The sequence below is a fragment of the Equus asinus genome, chromosome 26 (assembly GCF_041296235.1).
Source record: "Equus asinus isolate D_3611 breed Donkey chromosome 26, EquAss-T2T_v2, whole genome shotgun sequence".
Lineage (NCBI taxonomy): Eukaryota > Metazoa > Chordata > Mammalia > Perissodactyla > Equidae > Equus > Equus asinus.
In genome coordinates this window covers 40675372-40699629 of record NC_091815.1, presented here as the reverse complement: position 1 = coordinate 40699629, position 24258 = coordinate 40675372, and the positions used below count along the sequence as shown (strand labels likewise).

General features: G+C 46.0%; 2 protein-coding genes and 1 long non-coding RNA gene across 8 annotated transcripts in view; 1 reads left to right on the top strand and 2 right to left on the bottom strand.

Annotated features, from left to right (window-relative positions):
• The window catches only part of LOC106847400 (zinc finger protein 805), a 69264-nt gene that overhangs the window by 21307 nt on the left and 23699 nt on the right, over nt 1-24258 (bottom strand). Inside the window, exons 1-2 of one of the 2 annotated variants that reach the window (XM_014866660.3) lie at nt 10151-10455; nt 8563-8689 (exon numbers count right to left, since the gene is read on the bottom strand). The exons of the other annotated variant lie outside the window; for it this stretch is intronic. Coding sequence (XP_014722146.3) covers nt 8563-8689; nt 10151-10453 — 430 coding nt within the window. The 5' untranslated portion in view covers nt 10454-10455. Of the gene's footprint in view, nt 1-8562; nt 8690-10150; nt 10456-24258 lie in introns of those variants that run through there. 2 annotated transcript variants of the gene reach the window in all.
• AURKC (aurora kinase C) lies at nt 13718-17826 on the bottom strand. 5 transcript variants are annotated; one of them, XM_070498652.1, is made up of 8 exons: nt 17740-17826; nt 16957-17074; nt 16804-16843; nt 16371-16562; nt 15880-16018; nt 14970-15118; nt 14197-14371; nt 13718-14002 (listed from the first exon to the last, which is right to left on the bottom strand). In XM_070498652.1, exons 1-8 carry the CDS (start codon nt 17815-17817, stop codon nt 13832-13834), a joined length of 1062 nt encoding a protein of 353 aa, XP_070354753.1. In that variant the 5' UTR covers nt 17818-17826; the 3' UTR covers nt 13718-13831. The 5 variants fall into 5 exon arrangements, with proteins under 5 accessions (XP_070354753.1, XP_070354755.1, XP_014722153.1 ...); XM_070498654.1 differs by lacking the exon at nt 17740-17826 and adding an exon at nt 17192-17371; XM_014866667.3 differs by lacking the exon at nt 17740-17826 and adding an exon at nt 17166-17269.
• On the top strand, nt 17440-24156 carry LOC139042146 (uncharacterized). The gene is made up of 3 exons (XR_011498440.1): nt 17440-17552; nt 19968-20195; nt 20660-24156. It is a non-coding gene; the product is annotated as an uncharacterized lncRNA (long non-coding RNA).

Below are 24258 nucleotides of genomic sequence, written 5' to 3'. Positions count from 1 at the left end.
AACAAAATTCGCCACCCCAAAATGTATCTCTTTAACATGAGGATTATTTTACACAGATTTTTTTTTTGGAAGATTAGCCCTGAGCTAACTGCTGCCAATCCTCCTCTTTTTGCTGAGGAAGACTGGTCCTGAGCTAACATCCATGCCCATCTTCCTCTTCTTTATATGTGGGACGCCTACCACAGCATGGCTTTGCCAAGCAGTGCCATGTCCGCACCCGGGATCCGAACTGGTGAACTCTGGGCCGCCAAAGTGGAACGTGTGCACTTAACTGCTGTGCCACTGGGCCGGGTCCATAGGCAGATTATTTCTAAGAAACAAAAGACTCACAAAGTTTTTCTTGTTACCTCCCCCTAACTGCCTAAAAGAATTCAGATAAAAAAACCTGTCTTGGGGCCAGCCCAGTGATGCAGTGGTTAAGTTCACACATTCCACTTTGGCAGCCTGGGGTTCACCAGTTCAGATCCTGGGTGCAGACCCACACACTGCTTGTCAAGCCATGCTGTGGCAGGCATCCCACATATAAAATAGAGGAAGCTGGGCATGGATGTTAGCTCAGGGTCAATCTTCCTCAGCAAAAAGAGGAGGATTGGCAGGAGATGTTAGATCAGGGCTAATCTTCCTCAAAGAAAAAAAAAAAGTAGAGTCTTAGGTCATCACAGAGAGGGGCGGAGCAAAATGGCGGGGTGAGCTGACCCGGGACTCTCTCCCCTCCAAATTACAACAAAGGATTGGAAAAACTGAATTTCAGATAATATATCTAATGCCAACATGTCAGAGACCTACAGGACCAAGAAGACGGAGGACGGAAACCTTGCTGCTGGCCTCAGAGCAGCTGGAAAAGGGTAGGAGAGAACTTCGCTGGAGAGATCGGGATCACTGTCGGGAGTGCGGGAAGGAGTGGGGGAGGGGCCACGGGACCAGGGGATCATCCAGGACTCCCGCTGCTGGTACAGTGGAAACCCGCTGACAGGGGAAAGCTTCCGTGCACGGGGACCCCATAAACCCAGGGCCCCAGGAGACCAGAGAACGGAACTGATCCAAATCCAGATCGGCCCGTGAGAATAGCAGCCCCTCCCTCCCAGCAAAGTGCACTGGGCTCCGCCATCCTGCCAAAGGCAGAGAGCTCAGAACACGTGGCTCTCGACCCTCATCTAGCGGCGACAGGCTGTAACTGCAACCGAATTCTACCACTATGCGAAAAAACCGCTCCTCTACCATCCAGCAATTTATAAAAGCACCAGAACAGAAGGAAAAGAATAAAAACATAGAATTAAGTCCTGAGGACTTGGAATTAGGTGAACTCAGTGAAAATGAGTTCAGAGCAGCTATAATAAAAAAACTCAATGAGGTAGAGAGAAAGATAGAGAAACAAGCCAATGAGTTCTGGAGTTACTTCACAAAAGAGGTTGAAATTATAAAGAAGAATCAAACAGAATTACTAGAGATGAAAAACACAATGGACCAGATAAAACAGAATACGGATTCCCTGAATGCTCGTGTAGACACCATAGAAGAGAAAATTAACATAATCGAAGATAGGCTGAATGGCTCCAGACAGAGGAAGAAAGAGAACTAAAAATTAAAAAAAATGAGGAAAATCTCTGAGAGATAGTGGATTCAATGAAGAGAAAGAACTTAAGGATCACAGGAATTCCTGAGAACGTGGAAAAGGAGAACGGAGCAGAAAGTGTGCTTAATGAAATTATAGAAGAGAACTTCCCAAATCTAGGGATTGATGGAGAAATGTGTGTAGAGGAAGCTTTCAGATCTCCTAGATTTGTCAATGTAAAAAGACCTACTGCAAGGCACGTAGTAGTATAAATGGCAAAGATGAAAGATAAAGAAAGAAAACTCAGGAGAGCAAGACAGAAGAGAATAACCTACAAAGGAGCTCCTATCAGACTTTCAGCAGATTTCTCTACAGAAACCTTACAAGCTAGGAGAGAATGGAGTGACATATTCAAAGCTTTAAAAGATAAAAATCTTCAGCCAAGAATACTCTATCCAGCAAGAATATCCTTCAGATATGAGGGAGAAATTAAATCTTTTCCAGACAAACAAAAGTTAGCAGAATTTGTAACTAAAAGTCCTCCACTACAAGAAATCCTCAAGAAGGCTGTCATACCTGAAAAAAGAAAACAGGGAGAAAGGGGTCACAAACCACAGAGTAGGGAGACCGATGGATAGAACCAGAACAGGATAGCAAATATTCAACTACAGCATTAGGGTAAAAGTAAGGAAACTACCAAAGCAAGGACAATCTTATCACTCTAACTACAAATTCATAACACGAGTTGGAATAAGAAATGAAAATAATTATTTAGGAGGGGAAGAGCAAAGGGTCTAAGTCAGTCTAGGCCAAGTAAGTAAGAGACTACCAGAGAATAGACTATATTATACATGAGATTCTAAATACAAACTTCAGGGTAGCCACTAAACTAAAAAACAGAACAGAGCCACAAAACATAAATAAGGAAAAATCTAAGAAACCCAGCATAAGAAATTGCAGTATTAAATGGGTAGGCTAAAGCACACAGGAAAAGAAACACAGGAAAACAAGATAATGAGTGACAGATTGACAGCATTAAGTCCACATGCATCAATAATCACTCTCAACGTAAACGGATTAAACTCTCCAATAAAAAGATACAGAGTGGCAAAATGGATTAGAGAACAAGATCCAACAATTTGTTGCCTCCAGGAAACACACCTCAGCCCCAAGGACAAACACAGGCTCAGAGAGAAGGGGTGGAGGACAATACTTCAAGCTAATAGCAAGCAAAATAAGGCAAGTGTTGCAATTCTTATATCAAAGTGGATTTCAAAATAAGACAGGTAAAGAGAGACACAGAGGGACAACATATAATGATCAAAGGGACACTTCACCAAGAAGGAATAACAGTTATAAATATGTATGCACCCAACATAGGAGCACCAAGATTCATAAAGCAACTATTAACAGACCTAAAGGAAGATGTTAAAAACAACACAATAATAGTAGGGGACCTCAACACCCCACTCACATCAATGGACAGATCATCCAGACAGAAAATCAACAAGGAAATAGTGGAGCTAAACGAAAAACTAAAACAACTGGACTTAATAGACATATATAGATCACTTCATCCTGAAACAGCAGATTACACATTCTTCTCAAGTGCACATGGAACATTCTCAAGGACAGACTATATGTTGGGAAACAAGGCAAGCCACTACAAATTTAAAAAAATTGAAATAATAACAAGCATCTTCTCAGATCATAGTGCTATAAGGCTAGAAATTAATTACAAGAAAAAAGCTGAGAAAGGCACAAAGATGTGGAGACTAAACAACACACTACTGAACAAGCAATGGATCATGGAAGAAATTAAAGAAGAAATCAAAAATACCTGGAAACAAATGAAAATGATAACATACCATACCAACTCATATGAGATACAGCAAAAGCTGCATTAAGAAAATTCATAGCAATAAGGCACATCTTAACAAACAAGAAAAATCCTGAATAAGCAGTCTTAAACTACACCTAAGTGAACTAGAGAAAAAAGAACAAATAAAGCCCAAAGTCAACAGAAGGAGAGAAATAATAAAAATCAGAGCAGAAATAAATACTATTGAAACGAAAAAGCAGTAGAAAGGATCAATGAAACAAAGAGCTGGTTCTTTGAGAAGATAAATAAAATTGACAAACCCCTAGCCAGACTTACAAAGAAAAAAAGGGAGAAAGCTCAAATAAACAAAATCAGAAATGAAAGAGGAGAAATAACAACAGACTCTGCAGAAATACTACGGATTACAAGAGACTACTACGAAAAACTATACGCCAACAGAATGGATAACCTAGAGGAAATGGATAAATTCTTGGACTCCTACAATCTCCCAAAGCTCACTCAAGAAGAGGCAGACAATTTGAACAGACCAATCACAAGGAAAGAGATTGAAACAGCAACGAAAAACATCCCAAAGAATGAAACCCCAGGACTAGATGGCTTTCCTGGGGAATTCTACCAAACTTTCAGAGAAGATTTAATACCTATCTTTTTCAAGCTATTCCAAAAAATTAGGGAGGATGGAACACTTCCTAACACATTCTATGAGGCCAACATCACGCTGATACCAAAGCCTGACAAGGACACCACGAAAAAAGAGAACTACAGGCCAATATCACTGATGAACGTAGATGCAAAAATTCTAAACAAAATTTTGGCAACCAGAATTCAGCAATTCATCAAAAGGATCATATATCATGATCAGGTGGGATTCATACCAGGGACACAGGGATGGTTCAACATACGCAAATCAATCAACGTGATACACCACATCAACAAACCAAGGAATAAAAACCACGTGATCATCTCAATAGATGCAGAGAAAGCATTTGACAAGATCCAACAGCCATTTATGATAAAAACTCTGAACAAAATGGGCATAGAAGGGAACTACCTCAACATAATAAAGGCCATATATGACAAAACCACAGCCAACATCCTACTCAATGGGCAAAAACTGAGTGCCATCCCCCTGAAAACAGGAATGAGACAAGGATGCCCTCTATCACCACTCTTATTTAACATAATACTGGAGGTCCTGGCCAGAGTAATCAGGTAAGAAAAAGGAATAAAAGGAATCCAAATAGGGAGGGAAGAAGTGAAACCCTCACTGTTTGCAGACGACATGATCTTATATATAGAAAACCCCAAAGAATCCATTGGGAAACTCTTAGAAGTAATCAACAACTACAGCAAAGTTGCAGGGTACAAAATCAATTTGCATAAATCAGTAGCATTTCTATATTCTAATAACAAACTAACAGAAAAAGAACTCAAGAACACAACACCATTCACAATCGCAACAAAAAGAATAAAATATCTCGGTGTAAATTTAACTAAGGAAGTGAAGGACCTATATAATGAAAATTACAAGGCCTTTCTGAGAGAATTGGACGACAACATAAGGAGATGGAAAGACATTCCATGTACATGGATTGGAAGAATAAACTTAGTTAAAATGTCCGTTCTACCTAAAGCAATCTACAGACTCAACGCTATCCCAATCAGAATCCCAATGACACTCTTCACAGAATTAGAACAAAGAATCCTAAAATTCATATGGGGCAACAAAAGACCCCGAATTGCTAAAGCAATCCTGAGAAAAAAGAACAAAACGGGAGGCATCACAATCCCTGACTTCAAAACATACTACAAAGCTACAGTAATCAAAACAGCATGGTACTGGTACAAAAACAGGTGCACAGACCAATGGAACAGAATTGAAAGCACAGAAATAAAACCACACATCTATGGACAGCTTATCTTTGACAAAGGAGCTGAGGGCATACAATGGAGAAAAGAAAGTCTCTTCAACAAATGGTGCTGGGAAAACTGGAAAGCCACACGTAAAAGAATGAAAATTGACCATTCTTTTTCACCATTCACCAAAATAAACTCAAAATGGATAAAAGACCTAAAGCTGAGACCTGAAACCATAAGGCTTCTACAAAAAAAGTAGGTAGTACACTCTTTGACATCAGTATTAAAAGGATCTTTTCAGACCCCATGTCTTCTCAGAGAAGGGAAACAATAGAAAGAATAAACAAATGGGACTTCATTAGACTAAAGAGCTTCTTCAAGGCAAATGAAAATAGGATTGAAACAAAAAAACACCCCACTAACTGGGAAAAAATATTTGCAAGTCATATATCTGACAAAGGCTTAATATCCATAATATATAAAGAACTCTCACAACTCAACAACAAAAAATCAAACTACCCAATCAAAGAATGGGCTGGAGACATGAACAGACATTTCTCCAAAGAAGATATACGGATGGCCAACAGGCACATGAAAAGATGCTCATCATCGCTGATCATCAGGGAAATGCAAATCAAAACTACACTAAGATATCACCTTACACCCATTAGAATGACAAAAATATCTAAAACTAATAGTAACAAATGTTGGAGAAGTTGTGGAGAAAAAGGAACCCTCATACACTGCTGGTGGGAATGCACACTGGTGTAGCCACTATGGAAAACAGTATGGAGATTCCTCAAAAAATTAAAAATAGAACTACCATACGATCCAGCCATTCCACTACTGGGTATCTATCCAAAGAGCTTGAAGTCAGCAATCCCAAAAGTCCTATGCACCCCAATGTTCACTGCTGCATTATTTACAATAGCCAAGACATGGAAGCAACCTAAGTGCCCATCAACAGATGATTGGATAAAGAAGATGTGGTATATATATACAATGGAATACTACTCAGCTGCAAAACAGAACAAAATCATTCCATTTGCAATAACATGGATGGACCTTGAGGGAATTATGTTAAGTGAAATAAGCCAGCTAGAGAAGGATAATCTGTGTATGACTCCACTCATATGAGGAATTTAAAAATGTGGACTAAGGGAACAGTTTAATGGATACCAGGGGAAAGGTGGGGTAGGGGGTGGGCACAAAGGGTGAAGTGGTGCACCTACAACACGAATCACAAACATTAATGTACAACTGAAATTTCACAAGATAGTAACCTGTCATTAACACAATAAAAAATAAGAAGTATCAAAAAAAAGAAAGTAACAACAACAACAACAAAACCTGTCTCAGGAGGTGACTATATCACCTTAGCATAACACGAACTAGGCAGCAGATAGGAAGGAACCTAGAAAAGCCTGTTTGTTGGGCTCCCCTGTGTGTTCTTCTGTTTCTGTGTGGCCAAATACTTGTTTTTCAAATGTTTGCTCCTTTTCACCCATCTGTGAATTGCGTTCCTTTCCTTTGAATTTGCTGCTTTCCCCAACTCCATCTTTTGTCTTTAACTAAAGCTGATATTTAGAGAGAGAGCTTCCAACATTTTGGCAAGTTACTTGGTTTTCCTGGGTACTTACACAAGCCTAGATGGTATAGCCGACTACACACCTAGGCTATATGGTACTAATGTTATGAGGCCACCATCATCTATGTGGTCCATTGTTGACTGAAATATGGTTATGCGGCACATGACTGTATTCAAAAAAGTTTTGTTACAAAATACCTAAATATATCGAACTTTTTGTAACTTTGTTTAATCTCTTCTCATTGACACGGATCATAATTCCAGCTCTCTAAAATACGCATGTTGTCCTCTAAGCCATGGACATACAGCCCTCCTCTCCCTCAAACTGAGTGGTCTACGGTGATTATCCTCAAGCTCAGAAACACCTAAGCTGGTGTTTCTCAATGGTGGCACTCCTGACCCGTGGGCTGGGTAATTCTGTGTTAAGGGAGCTGTCCTGTCCATGTAGGATGTTTAGCATCTCTGGACTCTACCCACTAGAGGCCAGTACCACCTACACCCAGGTGTGACAATCAAAAGTGGCTGCAGGGGCCAGGCCGGTGATGCAGCGGTTAAGTGTGCACGTTCCGCTTCGGGGGCCTGGGGTTCACGGTTCGGATCCCGGGTGTGGACATGGCGCCGCCTGGCAAGCCATGCTGTGGTAGGCGTCCCACATATAAAGCAGAGGAAGATGGGCACAGATGTTAGCTCAGGGCCAGGCTTCCTCAGCGAAAAGAGGAGGATTGGCAGCAGTTAGCTCAAAGCTAATCTTCCTCAAAAAAAAAAACGTGGCTGCAGACACTGACAAACGTCTCCTGGGGGGCAAAACCACCAAGTGTTGAGAAGCACTTCCCTAACTTTCCTCTCTTGTACTAGCAGAGGATCTCGGTCCTGGACTTAGGAAACAAGAGACGATTGTGACGGCTCACATGAGAATGAAGAAGCTCCATAACCGAGATCATGCTGCTTAGAACAATACCTGTTGGCACTGAAGGCAAAGGCCTCCTGGGGCCTGCCTGACTCACCCTCTTCCTGGAGAACATCCCAGCACTCACGGCTCTGCTAACTGGGCTGCAGGGGACACCTGAGCCAACCAGGCTCAGTCGGGTCCCTCTCTGGAATGTGAAATAAGAACCTCAGACAGAGGCCAGTCTGTGCTGGGCCCTGGGGTGAGAGGTTCAGGAAAGGATGGGCTCAGGTGGCCACTCCTGCCCCAAGGATGCCCCAGAGAGCCCAGGAGCAGAGAAAGAAAGAGAAACAATATAAACATGCAAGGAAGCAGAGGCAAGGAACCTGGGGGCCACAGAGAGCAGGGACTGAGGCAGCCAGTCCTGTTGCAAACTCGCTGAGGAGAAAAAGCCATTCTGAAAAGACAGTGACATGAGCACACCCAGAGGGAGAAGCTAAGACAAGAGACTCAGAAGCCAGGGCATAATTGTGGTGGCTTCCAGTACCTATGTCAGTGGTTCACAAGGCCCAACTGGAAATCCTGCCTTTAGGTTCTGTGGAACACCGCCACTTCCTTCCATCACTTTCTAGGAGCCAAAGGGTCCTCTGTTTCTTGCCCAAAGAGACACAGGGAGACCAGGCAGGAAGACGTGAGCCTAGAAAACGACCGAAGCTGTGGGAAGGAGGTCGGGGAGAGGGGCTTCCTGAAGTCTTCTTGACCAGCTGAGATGGAGCCAGAGGTTGGAATGATGGACCTAGCAAGTCTGCCCAAATGGTGGAGTGGGGACGCCTTACCCAGAGACACCAGGAGCCCACAGTTTTCTAGCATCACCTCCTGGTACAGAGTCCTCTGGGCCAGGTCCAGCTGCCCCCACTCCTCCTGGGTGAAAGTCACAGCCACATCATCGAAGGTCACAGACATCTGGAAAGTCAAATAGAGGCAGGAGCATTAGCTTTGGGGCTGGTGGACGGGTTCACAGCTTATCTCTGCATCGCTAGTAAAGGTGCAGAGAGATCGAGGCCCTAATTCCCGGGCACCTCCTGAGGGCCAAGCTCTGTGCTGGGCTCAAGGTGGGGAGTGGTGGTCAATGCTTTGAACATATCCAATAGTGTCAGAGAGAGAAGCTTCCTATGCAGGAGCCCTTGGAAAATGACACAACACAGTGGAAATGACATGCAGACTGTGAGATGCAGACAGTAATGGCTCTAGGATGTCAGAGGAAGGAGAAAATGATGATAATATCAATGATGGTAACAGCAGCAGTACCTGAGCCTCACTGGTCCTGCTAGCTGCCTGCCCCACGCTGAGGGCTTCACATCATGTCTTAAAGTGACTAAAAGTCCCCAGGTCTTAAGTCATCGTTTTCACCAGTGTCTCCTGACTAAAAACACTTCGTACGGAGTTTGCCTTGCTAACGTTAATCCCACCACCATATTTCACACATTCTCCTCAATGTGAAATGTCCAGCACACGCAGGACCACGTCCCTATTATGACCAGACTAATTAAATATAAATAATTCAGCCCCTCCACTCTGACATGAACAGCTCCCACTAGTGCAGATCCATCATTTAAATGCTCCAAGACATTGACTCATGGTTTTTCACCTGCACGTTCAGTGCTCACATCTCTGTACTTTCTACCCTCATCCTCTCTATCAGGTTTCTTGAGTTAATATTTTGATCAAATCGTTGGCAATTCCTAATAAATTAACTGCTTCATACATAGGAACCCTGCAATGTTACTCACTTCCGGTGCTCGATAAACAGACATCACTGGGCACATTTTAGGCAGACAGATAAGAACAGAAAAATCAACTAGGGTCTCAACATTTAAAACATGACGATATATGTTTAAATAATGAAAACTCTCTGACATGCAATCATATAGCATCCTATGTAGCTGGTTAGGGGTGCATACATGGCTTTCTCTGGTTGGTCTTAAGTTGGAAGTCGGGGAAAAATTAGAGAAAGAGTCAGTTATTAATCATCCTGGCCATTTTGGGCCGACTGTTACAGAAGTCATTGTTCAGCTTCCTGGATTGCCACTAGAGATAGTAATCTGATGTCCGGCAAGTCTGACTTAAAGAGCGGGTGGTTCCCTGGGTTGTTTATTGTAGACGAGGGGTTGGTTTCCCCGCCAGGGTGCTGCAGGTTCTGAGTCAGAGTTTTGTTTTTATACGTAGCCTGCCTATCGTCCCCTCGTATATTCAGTCTCTCATGTCCTAAGACTGGAAATAAAGCAGGTGACAAGCCGGCTCCACTAGTCATACACAAACACAACTGCAAAGAGAAAGCCAGTGCCTTTCCTGACTCCCACCCCGCCCAGGAGCCCTCCGCCAACTAACAGAGAACCAGCAACGCCGAAAACATCGTCCACCCACCTGCGCCGGGTCCCTCCACGCCGCCGCCATCATGGGACCCTGTGGGGAGAGCGGGGCCCGGAGAGGCGGCGACTGAGGCGGGTCCCGCGGGCTCAGCCGAACGAAACCTCTCCCCTGCCTTGCGTGGGGTGACCTCAGTTGACTGTCGCCCTCCCCGCTCACGGGGAGGCTCACGGCTCGTCCAAAGGCGCGGAGGTGAGTCCCAGCCTCCTTTCTGCTCACTTTCCAAAAGCCGCACTGATACCGGCCACAGAACAGCGAGCGACCCCCGCCCCACAGCTGGCGTGGACGGAACCGTCGCATACAAATGACGTAGACCATCAGGGAGACCGGAAACCCCCCACCCACGACAGCCGACCGCAGGAAACGCCCATGTCCTGGGCCGTCATTGGCCCAGCGCCCGCCGCAGACGCACGGTCCATAGCCTTCTGGGTAATGTAGTTTGTCTCTAAAAACACACACCGGTGGAGCGTGTCCAAGAGCCGGTCTTCCTCGATGTGAAGGACTTACCAGGCCCAGAGCGCCGTGTCACACCCGCCTCTTCGCAGTCGGAACAATTCGGGGGAACGAAGAGGGGGCGAGACCGTGCGTTCTACGCGCGGGGAAATCGAGGCTCAGGAGGCGGGCACCTTCGCCCGGGGTCGGGGCAAGTGCAAAGGGGCGGAACCGGCCCGGCTGGGCTTGGGACTCCCTTGCGCGTGGTCTCCGCCCCGCATCCTCTTATGGGGATGCTGGTGAATGAGCCGTCAGAATACCCGCCAGAGGAGGGCGCCGGAAGTCTCCCTCCCGCGCGGCGCGCACCCACGCACCCGCCTCTCTTGGGCCTTCTGTGACCCAGAGCCGCCTCCACGCCGTGCACGGATTCCTGAGTGATGGAGTTGGCCCGGAGCACCGCAGGAGTGGATTTGCCATCCCCTGAGGTGGGGAGGCAGCAAGTAGGGGCGACTTGGAGGAAGCTCAGGACTCCAGTCTCGAGCATGGTCCGTTTGAAATATCTATAAGATCACACAGCGTGTGTGTCTTGTATGCACTGCAGCCTGTTTGAACATTGGGAGAGGGTTCGGGCCTGGATGTATGAGTTTGGGTCGTTAGTGTACACTGTTATTTCAAGTCTTGATACTGGGTGAGACCAACAAAAAGAATGAGAGGAGATGGAGAAAGGAACGGCCGAGGATGAACCCTGAACCAACCCAGCATTAACTCGTTGCAGACAAGAAACCAACAGCCATGTTAGGAATTCTAACAATCCTTCTAGAATTACAGTAGTCCCCCCTTATCCGTGGGGGATACTTCCGAGACCCCCAGTGGATACCTGACACTTCGGATAGTACAGAACCTAATATATACTGTGTTCTTTTCACTTAAAGGAAGCACTTTACAGCTTCTCTTTGACATATCCAAATTGCCAGCACTTGGGCACTCTTCCACTTTGAGGACATTACTAAGTAAAAAAAGGGTTACTTGAACACAAGCACTGTGATACCAAGAAAGTCATCTGATAACCCAGAGGCTACTGAGTGACTAATGAGCCAGTAGCCTATACAATGGATACATTGGATAAAGGGAGGATTCACGCCCTGGGCAGGCTGGAGCAAGACTTCATCACACTACTCAGAATGGCTCACAATTTAAAACATGAATTACTTCTGGAATTTTCCATTTAATATTTTGAGACCAAGGTTGACCTCTGGTAACTGAAACCACGGAAGCTAAAACCTGGATAAGGGAGGACTACTGTATATTACACACAGTATTAGTCACTGTCAGCGACTTGTTTTCTTATGGCTGTGAAGGTGAGAGAATAAAATCCACCTTCTAATGAGTTGAGAACACATACAGTTATAAAAATGGAAACATGTCCAGAAAATGCCCTCAAGATTTTTGCTTTTAAAAGTAGAGAAAAGCAAAGTGACAGGACATTAATTGAGTCAAAGAGTAAGGTACAGTCAATTTCTCAGAAGATGCTATTTATAAAACGAGGTTATGGGGCCAGCCCCAGTGGCCTAGTGGTTAAGTTCGCTGTGCTCCACTTTGGCCACCAGGTTCACTTCCCAGGCGCAGACCTACACAACTTGCCTGTCGGTGGCCATGCTTTGGTGGTGGCTCACTTACAAAAAAAAAAGAGGAAGCTTAGCAGTGGATGTTAGCTCAGGGAGAATCTTCCTCAGGAAAAAAAAAAAAGGTTATGGAGAAATATGACTTAATTAGTACACAAAGAACAGTGTTATCCATCATTTGCAATAGTAATTTGACCAGATTGAGAGAGACATAATTCTCCTTTTCACATGTGGTTGACTCTTATGGTTAAATGGTTGTGGGTTAGCATGTAAAACAGATATTAAAGTTAAGATTTTTATTTTCTCTGTGTCATGGGAGGCAGAATGTCTGGAATGAGGGTAGGTGAGGAAAGCTATGTAGCTATTGGAGAAACTTTGAAATCCTTACTGTAAAGCGTGTCAGAATTTTCGTTATTTAACCATATATCATCTGGTAGTCAGTGTTGAGGTCCTGGTTGATTTTTCTATTCTTTCCTACCTGCCCAAAATGTGCCCAGTGATATGAGATTTTCCAACACCAGAAATGAGTAATATTACATGCTTTGTGTGTACAAGCCAGTTAATTTATTAGGAATTTCCAAGTGTTTAATTGAAGTATTAACTCAAGAAAACTGATAGGACAAAGCTAGAAAGCACAGAGCTGTGAGCACTGAAGATACAGGTAAAAAAACCATGAGCCAAAGTCTTTGCACATTTAAATGATGGATCTGCACTAGTGGGAGCTGTTCATGTGAGAGTGGAGGGGCTGAATTATTTATATTTAATTAGTAAGTCTGGTTATAATAGGGACATGGTCCTGCGTGTGCTGGACATTTCACATTGAGGACAATGTGTAGAACATGGTGGTGGGAGTAACGTTAGCGAGGCGAACTCCATATGAAGTGTTTTTAGTCAGGAGACACAGGTGGATACGATGCCTGCAGTGAGCAAAAAACATGTTTGAGCTTCCAGCTGAAGAGCCTAGACGTTTACTCTGGTACAGAGAGCATGCCATGGATGAAGGGAGCAGCTGCCACATGAAACTGTGACAGAAGGAAATTGCTGCAGGTGGAGGGTGATTTCAGAAGTGATGTTACATTTATTATTAGGGATGATTTATTCTGATGCAATCAGAATATGACATACCATGGAGGTGCTACTGAATTCATTTGAGAATTTGGGGAACATTGAAGTGCAGTGAAATATTTTATGTTGAAGATGGCAGCATGTTGGATATCAGTATAAAGAGAGTGGACCTCTGGCTTGATCAGAGTCCTGTGTTACAGGTGGTATACTCCTGAGAACCTCGGGAATAGGAAGTTGAGTCTAGGAGCCACTGTGACAGGTGGTAGGTTATGTACCGCCAGGGCAATTATCTGCAGAGAGTAGTAACTAGTTTTCAAGGAGAGTGCTTAAGTCACCATCTCTGGGGGTCGGGGGGGCATCATCTTGCACTGCTCTCAAAGGGAAGAGTTACTACAAGAAATAAAGATTCTATCCAATCCCACACTGACTCACACAACTATAAAGACCTGGTACAAAAAGATTCAGCTTTTATTAATTAGCATCTTGCACCTTAAAAGAGAAGAAACAAAAGACGGGAGTTCTCCTTGAACAAACTCAAGGGAGGAGGGGCAGACAGGGCTCAGGAAGCCATCTGAGCAGATGGAGGCAGCACCCTCCGGGAGTGGGCCCGGACCCAGGGATGCTCCAGGATCTGGTCCAAGGGCAGCCGCTCCAAGGGCTGGTATCTGAGAAGCTTGGAGATCAAATCCTTGGCCCCTGAAGGTATTGATGGGGGAAACCTTACATCTACCTGATGAGGCCAGAGAAGAAGAAAGAGAAGTACGGTTCATTTCTTTGGTCTGTGTTCTCTCTGTTCCTTGAATTTCTTCAAGGCACTGTTCTGGATCTTAGTGGACAACCTGTGTGTGTGCCCCAGGCTCCACAGGCCCACCACCCACCACTGACTTGCTTCCCCATGAATACCTAAGAGTGTGGCCATCCCACCTTGAGGATGCGTCTGTAGGTCTCATTGTGGGAGTTGCTCTCAAAGGGCGGATTTCCCACCAGCAGCTCGTAGCAGAGCACCCCAATGCACCATAGATCCACCTTCTCATTGTATGTTCTCCCCTCGATCATTTCTGGGGGCAAATAGTCCAGAGTTCCACACATTGTCTTTCTCCTAGAGGAGAGCAGAGAAAGGAGCACTGTGCAGAGGCCCAGAACAAGGAGAACCCTCCTTCCCCAGCTTCCAGTGAGATGGGAGACCCTAGGAAATCCCGAGCAGTCCCCTCCTGAGCACAGGAGTTTGGAAACACCACTTGTAATATGCATCAAGATGCAGAGAAGGCAAGCACTGGGACCCACCAATTCCTGTTTTGCAATTATCCATATAATTATTTAGCTCATGATCCAGGATGTTTTCATAAGAATGTTCTGGGCATCAAGAAAGGTTTGGAACAAACTGATGGTCCATCAAGAGGGACCAAGTAACTTAATTATAGTTTATTCATACAATAAGATTCCTAGAATTATGGAGCAATGGTCTTTAATTTACATGGAAACTTGTTGGTAAAGTTATACGTTAACAGAGATCAAGAAATAAAAAACATGGTTGAACCACATTCTTTCAAACTACAAATACATATTAAATATATGCATTTGATAAAGGCAGTATTCAAATACAAACCCAGGTTTGTATCTGGGTCTTCATGTGGAATGAATTAAATTGGATCATTCCTAACTGGCACCCAGGGCCCATCCCACCACACCTGACCTACCTCAGAGAGGGGGTGTGCACAGACCAGCCAAAGTCTGCAATCTTCACCTCACCTCTGAACCCCAGCAGCAGGTTCTCGGGCTTAATATCCCTGTGAATCACCTTCTTCTCATGGCAGTAGGTCAGAGCATCTGCCAACTCCTCCATTATCTGTGTGAGCAAAGAAAAAGCAGTCTGGAAATGAAGCCGGCCACAATTTCCCTGAGGTAAAATACATATCGTGTATTTTATAATTGTAGTGGAATCTTTTGTTTCCTGGTTACTAGCTCCATTACCTCCTTAATAGCACCACAATTATTGGTGAGGGAGGATTTCCCCTCCACTATTTTATGCGGTCTTACAGGATGGATGCTAAGATGGACAGATCCTCCCTTTTGCCCTAGCACAGCAAGTGGCCAGATGGAGGACCTACGCTGAGCCAATCAGATGATCTCCCACAGGACTTGAGGCCTGAGGAAGTGATACAAAAACAGGAGGAAAATTGGAAGATCGATCATTCTGACAGCAAGCTGACCCAATCATTCCTGCTGGGATGATCATCACTCTGGTTCCCTGTCTGGAGCCCTCTAGAAAACTCATGCTTCCTATTTCTGGGCCAGTTCATGCATTTACTCAGCAAACTCCCTCACAACCTTTAAATAAGTTTCTTTGCATAAGGTAGTGGAGTTAGATTCTGTTGCTTACAACCAAAGAATCCAAACTTATACACCCTTCTTATAAATACTCTGGGGGTAGTTAGGGTATCCAAATGTGAAGTTGTAGGATGTATGTGTCATATAAGATTTATAGAATAAAATTCAGAAATAAACTAAGGAAAAACCCAATTTGGACACCAGAACCAGCCAGAAGCAGTGACCCCACCAGCCCACAGTAAACTCACAGACCCCAGAGCACCCATCCCCCCACCTCACCGTGGCCGTACGCTGTTCATCTAATGTGTGGCTCTTTTGCAGCTCCTTGTAGAGCTCACCCCTTGGAGCATATTCCAGAATCAGGTACACTCGGCGTGCATCATGGAAGTAGTTGTACAGGCGTAGGATATTTGGGTGTCTGGAGGAGGGATGGAGGAAAGGTCAGACTCCTCCCTGAAGCTCAACACATGATGCTAATACAAGTGATTGGTCATACAGGGGGCAAATTGAAATTGTGCTGGGACCAGTATAAATACAGTCTGGTCTGGGAGTGTGTGAGGGGAGAAAGAAGGAATGGGAATCAGGGTTCCAGTGTGACACAGAGGGAACTTTACATAGTGTAATTGGAATGAGTTGCAGAGAGAAGTCTTCAAGGTGGAAGCAAAGGGCTTATTTGGGGGTAGTACTGGGTTCAGATGGCAGAAATATCAGAGGAAACAGAACAAGAGTGAGGAACCACTTCTGGAATCTCATGCAGAGACTGTCCTTACTGTAGATGCGCCTGGATTTCAATTTCCCTGCGCAGCTGGTGTTCCAGTCCTTCCTTCTCTATCTGGGACTTAAAGAGGACTTTCAGAGCAACAATGAAATGGCTTTCCTTGAGCCGAGCCAGGTACACATTCCCAAATTTTCCCTTGCCCAGAGGACGCCCGATTTCAAAGTCATCAATTGTGAGATGCCGCCTGACAGGAGAGGAAGAGAGCCTCAGTTTGGGAGGTGGGTGGAGGGAGTCAGGGACTTGGAATGCTCACCTTCCTCCTTCACTTTACCCTCCCTCCGCCCCTTTGCCTTCTCAAGGGCCCAGCTGGGGTGTTTGATCAACAGCTCTCAGCCACATGAACCAATGCTGCACACGCGCAGCTTGGTCTTCTTCCTCAGTCTCACTGCCCTTCCGCTTCCAGACACAAAGCCAAAGGCACTCACACGGTTGGGAAGCCGGGTTGACTTTGGCCTGCTGTAGGTACTGCAATAAAAAAGAGATGTCAACACTGTTCTGTGCACCCCCAACCCCAACAACTGACACCAGGCCTTTCTTCTCAACCCTCCTTCTCTGGTCCTGGTTCTGATCCGCTGCACCTGCGGGCCGAACACTGCCCGACTTCATCACAGCTTCTGGGAGACTCATGAGAAGAGAAGACGGAGAGGGGACGCCTTCCTGAGCCCTGCGGAACTGCGTGTCCCGGTCCGGGGGATCCTGCATACGGGTGGGAGGAAGAAACACTCAGGCTGAGGCTCTTCAAGCCCAGACCTGCGCCCACGACGGCGGGCAGGGACCGGGAACGCACAGCCCAGCTGCCCCTTAGCTTCTCACCACCCCTCGACGCACGGAGTCGGAGATAATCTTGGGCAACGAGAGCCAGGCCCTTTACACTGCGCGCCACGGCCCCTTTGCCCGGTAGTTCCTGACCGCTCCCATTGGCTGAAATTTCTCAGGCCGCAGGCAGCGTGCCCAATAGAAGAGACAGAACGGGGAACTTCCGCCGGGGAGAGGAGGGCCGAGGGGACCGGGCCAATGAGACGACAGGGCGCGGAGGCCGGAAGGCGGGCCGTGGGCGGGGCGGGGCGGGGCCGGGCCCGGCAGGCGGTGCGCACGCAGCTGCAGAGCAGTCCCGGAAAAGGGCGCGGGCGGGGTGCGCTGAGGCCATGGTAAAGGGGCCCGGGTGAGGGAACGGGTAAGCCCCCGCGTGAGCGAGTGCGTTAGCCAGCCGACGTGACGCGCGTCGGAAGAAACAGACGCCTCTGGGGTCGGCCTTGTGCAGCTCGCAAACGCCAGGCCGCACGCGCGCCCAGCTGGCCCCGGCTCCAAGGTCGTGTCCGGCTCAGGCCACTCCCTGGGGTCCTCCTCAGCTACGCACATACCTGAGGGTCCCCGCGGTTCGGCTCCCCGAAACGTGTGCCTGTATCCCCCGACACCCTGCGGCTTGTGGCCTCCCCCATCCCCCCGCACCCCCGGGAGCCGCCCCCAACCCAGGACTGCCCGTAGGTGGCGTGACTCAGTGACGCGCAGCCGCACTCACCCATCGCACCTTTTCAAAATAATTAGTCTTCAAGTAAGAAAACATGATAGCACCTTTTGTTACACATAGTTCATCCTAAATATACCTGGTAATGCGGGTGATCGTCGGCCGTTACATTAGCCTTCTACAAGGGAAAACAAATTTCTCATTTCTTTACGACAGAAGGTAGTTTTGCAACTTGGAGTTAGGTGCCCACGAAGTTAGGCTCCTAACCTCCCACAGAAGTGGGGAGCTAGAGATGTTATCTCCCTTTATGTCTTCGTTTCAAACAGATGGCTCCTAGGTCCCTGAGAAAGACATTTCTGGGTTGGGACCATGGTGGGGCGGGGGGGAGTTGAGGAAAAGCAAGGAGGCTAGTGTGGCTAGAGCTGCATCTGCAGGGGTTACAGTGGGACAAAATGAATCAGAGAGAAATGGAGACAAATTGTGTAGAACCTTGTCAACCACTGTAAGGAGGTTATAACATACTCCTGAATGTGTTCTAAAACTTACCTGGGATTTGTTTAATCGGCTGTGGTAAGACATGCAGACCTCATATCATGAAGGAAGCAGCTTCCGCTCACAGATCCCTAGCAAACAGGAGTCAGGGCATGCCACACCGGGCCATGTGATGAAGCACCAGAGTGGGTCAGAAGGCAGCAGCAGCAAAGGAGAAGGCATGGCCCAGCACCTTTATTGTGTTTTCTGCAGGAAAGGCAGGGCAGGGCAGGTAAATAGCTTAGGATTAGCTGGTTTGAAAAATACAGTAGAGCTTTGGGGCATAGGAGGTATCTTTGCTGTCTGGTACCTAGCCATGGAGTTTTAGGGCAGAGGAATACTGTCTCCCAAAGTGCAAGAACCAAATAGAGGTGGTTAGTTTACACATGAAAGGCAAGGTCCTGGGCAAGTTGTTTGCTGTCTCTCCCCATTCACCGAGGTGCCCAATGCCAGAACAAGAATACAGAAAATAAAAAAATACATAGTACACTGTGAAATAGGTAGCCATGGTGGGGTTTTGAGCTGAAGAGTAATGTGATCTGATTTGTATATTAAAAGGATCACTCTAGGCACTGCGTGGAAACTAGACTAAGGAAGGGGCATGAGAGGGGGAAGGAGACCTTAAGAAGTTCTGCTTTCCAGATGGGTGAGGGTGATGACTTAAACCAGTGTAGTGACAGAGGAGGTGGTTTATCACAAAGTACAAATAACAGTTGATCAAAGAGGATGAGTAATCAAATTAGTACAAAAACCTGGATACGAATGTAATGGCTTTATAGGATGGGTTGGGGGTTCGTTTAAATCTATCCATACCCCACACCGCCTCCTTCAAATGCTAAGCGTATTCCTGATGGTACTGTGGTGTGTCTGTTACAGAAATGCTTTACTTCATGTAGATGCTCAGGCAAATATGTTTCACTGTAACAGAGACTAGGCCAAAGGCCAACAAGGTGGACTGTGCAGGAAAACATTAGATGAACAGGCTTCAGTTGCTCAAATGCTGCACATTCCAGAGAAATGACTTGCCCTCGACCTGCTCCAGAAAGACCACTTGAGTCCTTAGGATATCTTGCTGGTAAATGATTTTTATGCCTGAGGCCTTGGGTCCCCCTGTATCAGTTTGACTAGATAACCTATGCTAACAGTGTGACTCCTGGTGAATGGTGGGGTTTGTACACCTGGGGCGCCAGGCTACACAGCATCTTTGCCTTCTGAGGCAGGATCCTGGAGACTGAACATGCATAGTCAGTCACGTACGTATCATGTGCCTTAATGAAAACCCTGAACACTGAAGCTTGGGTGAGCTTCCTTGGTTGGTGACACTTGAACATGTTGTCACATCTTTGCTGAAAGAATTGGCTCCCCATGCAACTGCCCTGGGTGGGACACCTGAAAGCTTGTGCTTAGTTCTCTTGGACTTTCCCCTATGTGCCTTTTTTCCTTGGTGATCTTGATCTGTGTCCTTTTGCTGTAATAAACTGGAACCATGAGTTTAACCACTTTGAGGCTAGAAGATTGTCTTGGGGAGCAAAGAACTGTATGTATATATATCTCTAGATATTCACATATATACATACTTTTTTTTTTTTAAAGATGATTAGCCCTGAGCTAACATCTGCTGCCAATCCTCCTCTTTTTGCTGAGGAAGCCTGGCCCTGAGCTCACATCCATGCCCATCTTCCTCTATATGTGAGATGCCTGCCACAGCATGGCTTGCCAAGCGGTGCCACATCTTCACCTAGGATCCGAACCGGCGAACCCCAGGCCACCGAAGCGGAACATGCGCAATTAACCGCTGTGCCACCAGGCCAGCCCCCACATGTATGTATTTCTGAAAAAGCAAGGTTATGACCTGGATGGGGGTTGTGGTGAAGGCTTTCCTGAGGAGGTGCTATTTGAGATGACATTGGAGGGATAAGCACTTACTCACTGGCCAGAGTGGGTAGGGAAAACCCCACAGCAGGAGGGGAAAAGCACAGGAAAAGGAAACAGGAAAAGAGAAGAGAGGTGAGGGTTGTGCAGGAGAAAAGGTGGTAACATACGCAGGCCCCACACCAGGTAAGGCCCCCTGGATGGGCCACCTTAAGGCTTTGGTGCTCAGTCGGGATCTCTGTCCTGGGTAACCACACAGTACAAGTAGTACTGAGGGAAGACTAAAAGTGGATCAGAATCTGGGAGGAGTAGTTTTTGAATCTTACTAAATCACATGGAGACCAAGGTATTTTTTCTTTTTCTGCTTTATCTCCCCAAACCCCCCCAGTACATAGTTGTATATCTTACTGCAGGTCCTTCTAGTTGTGGCATGTGGGACACCGCCTCAATGTGGACTGACGAGCAGTGCCATGTACTCGCCCAGGAGCGGAGCCAGTGAAACCCTGGGCCGCTGCAGCGGAATGCGTGGACTTAACCACTTGGCCATGGGGCCGCCCCCGCAAGGTAACATCCAACTGGGGACAGCAAAAAGACAATAAGGAATTCAAGTCCAGAGCTTGAAGAAGTCAGGATTGGGGTAATAAATTTAAATTTGTCAAAAGTAAAGAAGATAAGTGAAGCCACGTATGCAGATGAGGCCTGGGGAGACCACAGCATGAGAGAAAATTCTTCAGGAATTTCAAAACCAAATGGGTGGCTAGAGTATGAGTCAGCAAGGAAGGAAAAAAGGAGGGAGGGAGAAAACCAGGAGTGATGTCACAGAACCAAGGAAAGAGTGTATTTCAAGAATGGAGTGGTCAATGGGGACAAGTTCAGTCCTGAGCACAAGAAAGACAAGGGCTGGAAATTTATGAATACAGGAGTCACTGCCGACCTTGGCCAGAATGGCGAAGATGGTGGCATTGTAATAAGGAGGTTCACAAGGCAGGGAGGTTTGGGAAGTGGAGAGTAAGAGGTAAAGGTGAAGTGGAAACACTGCATGGAGAGGAAAACTGCCCCAAGGGGCTCCTCAGTTAAAGGAAGAGGGAGGAAAAGACAAAGAAGTGAAAGTGGCAGAAGCCAAGATATAGGAAAGATCACAGTGGTGATGTCTGACACTCAAGCAAACGAGCAAAGACAAGTCACAAAGGGTGAGGGGCAGAAGAACATGCAGACAAAGAGGCCTATAGGCTCTGCGATGACATGTGACATAAATGTCAGGCAGTCTCTAAGATGGGGGAAAAGGGTGATAATTTCTTAAGTGATTCCAGGGTTCAAGGAGAGACACGGTGAGAAGGAAGTACTCTGAACCTGTGTGAGGACTCTTATCTGAAAGCAGGGACATGGAAAGGAACTAGGAAGAGCAAGACTAGCAGAGATGATGAAAGATGACGCAGCTACAAATGCCATAAGGGATGAGGCAGCAAAATGGTGAGGATGCCTGTGAAAGGGAAAATGATCAGGAAAACAAATCAAGACAGCACACACAAGGGCATTTCTTCCTTCCGACCTCAGAAGTTGGAGAAATGATATAGGGAGAATACCTGAAGTCGTCAAGAATTTGCAGCCTGCAGTTAGTTGTGCTTGGTCACTGTCTGAAGTGTGGGGCTTTAAGAAGGGCATCTGGAAGAATCTTCCTAAAATACCATGGCAAATAACTGGGATCTTACAAACACCAGGGTCCCTCGAAGGCCTGCTTTCTCCTTGTCCCCTCCTCTGTCCATGGCTTTCCACCTTATTCCAACTTAAACATCACATCCAGCTAGGTGCATTAACACCCTCTTGTTTGGAAATGACAGGGAAATGGCTGACTTGCTTTGCTAAATTCATATATGTACCGTCTCATTAATGCTTTCAGGTGTATTGTTTTAAAATGTAGGTTTTCACTATTATGATATAAAGCCAACAAATCAGATGGTTGCCATTGAAAAGACAGTTGTTACTCACAGTTCCCATAAGAGGGCAGACCATGTTCAGGCCACAAGGGGGTGCACCAGGGCGGCAAGAGTCACCAGGAGGGTGGGCAAAGGCTATACTGTCGTTTTTGTTGGAAGGAATGGGCAAAGTGAGGTGAGCCAGTCTAGGATTAGTTTAAATAATTTCAATGGGCTCCAAAGTGTAGGGACTGCCCCTAGTTGTGTGGCACACAGTCCTGGGGGGATGAGTGAAGGGTCTTGCTGTGTGAGAGCTGGATAGAGGCATCAGATGAGGGGAATGGGCTTTGGGTTGCTTGGCTTGCATGCCAAAGTCCTCCTCACGGGGAGTCCTTTGCTACCTCTAGGAATCGGGTAGCCCTGGGAGGAGCAGTTTCTGCAGGATCAGCAAGGTCCCAAATGTCAAACCTTCGGAATAAAAACACATGGATATCCAAAATAAAGGGAAGCAGAGTGGACAAAAATTTTTTAAATCTCCCAGCAGGCAGGAACAAGGTCAGGAAGTACGAAGTCAAGACTACAGGGCCCACCCTCCTGACACTGCTCTGAGGGAGGCAAAGTTAAGTTGCCCATTTACAATTTAGCTTAGACCATTTAATTGTGAGACATGTAACATACCCACGAGCCAATAGATTACAAATCCTAAACCCATGAAACTCATGGATGACATCACCGAGCATTCCAGAGGCAGCCAGCTTCCCACAACTGAGACAGGAACGGCCGGCTGTGGGCCAGAGTGGAAGAAAGGGGAAATGTACATACGCCCAGCAACCAGATTCCCATAGGTCTCCAGCATCACGTCTCTGTAGAGGCCCTCCCAGCGGGAGCCACCCACTCCCACCCCTCCAAGTGAAACTCACACACAGATCCAGGAACATGACTAACCCTCCAACAACACACTCTTTAGTCTCAAGTTAGGTGCACTCAATGATGCACATATTCTTTAGTTCTCCTTTTGTTGAAACCAGAGGCTAACAGCAGGAACAAAGAGATGAGAAACTGTTGACCTATGTGCTACAGAAACACACAGCATTGATCTGGCCTTTAAATCTTTATAGATAAAAGCAAACCACGTGTATATTTGCACGTCAGACCACTTGAAGCCATATATATATGTTCTACATATATATATGCACCTACAGAACACACATAAAAAACGTTACATACATAATAGGTAGATGCGTATGTTTATATTCATATATGTGGCCCTAAGCAGTGTAATACACATACATATACACACATATATATCAGGAAGACACAAGGTCCTTTCTCACCAGACTTCTGCTGTACTTTGTCATCACTGAATTAAATCCTGGCTAGTTTGTTTAAGAAGTTCTACTGTGACGGTGATGTTTCGGTTACAAAGGTTATTACATAAGCCTTCACCTCAAAGTTATGACTCATTTTTTCTTGTAGGAAACTGTATTTGCTAATGTTTGTTACAGAAATCAGAATGAGCCTTTTAGTACCATTTAAATCATTATGAAGAAATATCACAGCAGGCCTAAGACTGCTATTGTTTTGAGCTGGCAGTTCACTCTGGGCTGGGGTTTGGTACCTTAGATTTCAAGAGGTTTCCTGCCATTCCCAGAAAGGAGCAGTGGCTCACTGTGCCCAAGTTTTTTGTGTAAACAATGTGGCTTATGCTGAACACCTGCTATCCTTGTGGAGGTCTGGAATTTGGTATGTGCTAGAAAGAGTGCCATAAAAAATCCCTGGCAACTGAGCCTCTAATGTGCTTTGTTAGTAGCCACTTCAATCCACTGTCATAACTGCTTGATGGAGCTTAGATTAAGCATGTCCCGTGCGATGTCCCTGACAGAGGACTATTGAAGGTTGCCCCTGGTTTCCTCTGGACTTCAGTCCTTGTGCCTTTCCTTTGGCCGAGTTTGCTTTGATTCCTTTCCCTGTAATAAATCATGGTCGTTGAGTATGACAATATGCTGAGTCTTTTGAGTCTTCCTAGCAAATCATCAAACCTGGGGTGATCTTGAGGACCTCTGACACAATCATTCATTGTAACTTTTAAAGTCTCATAG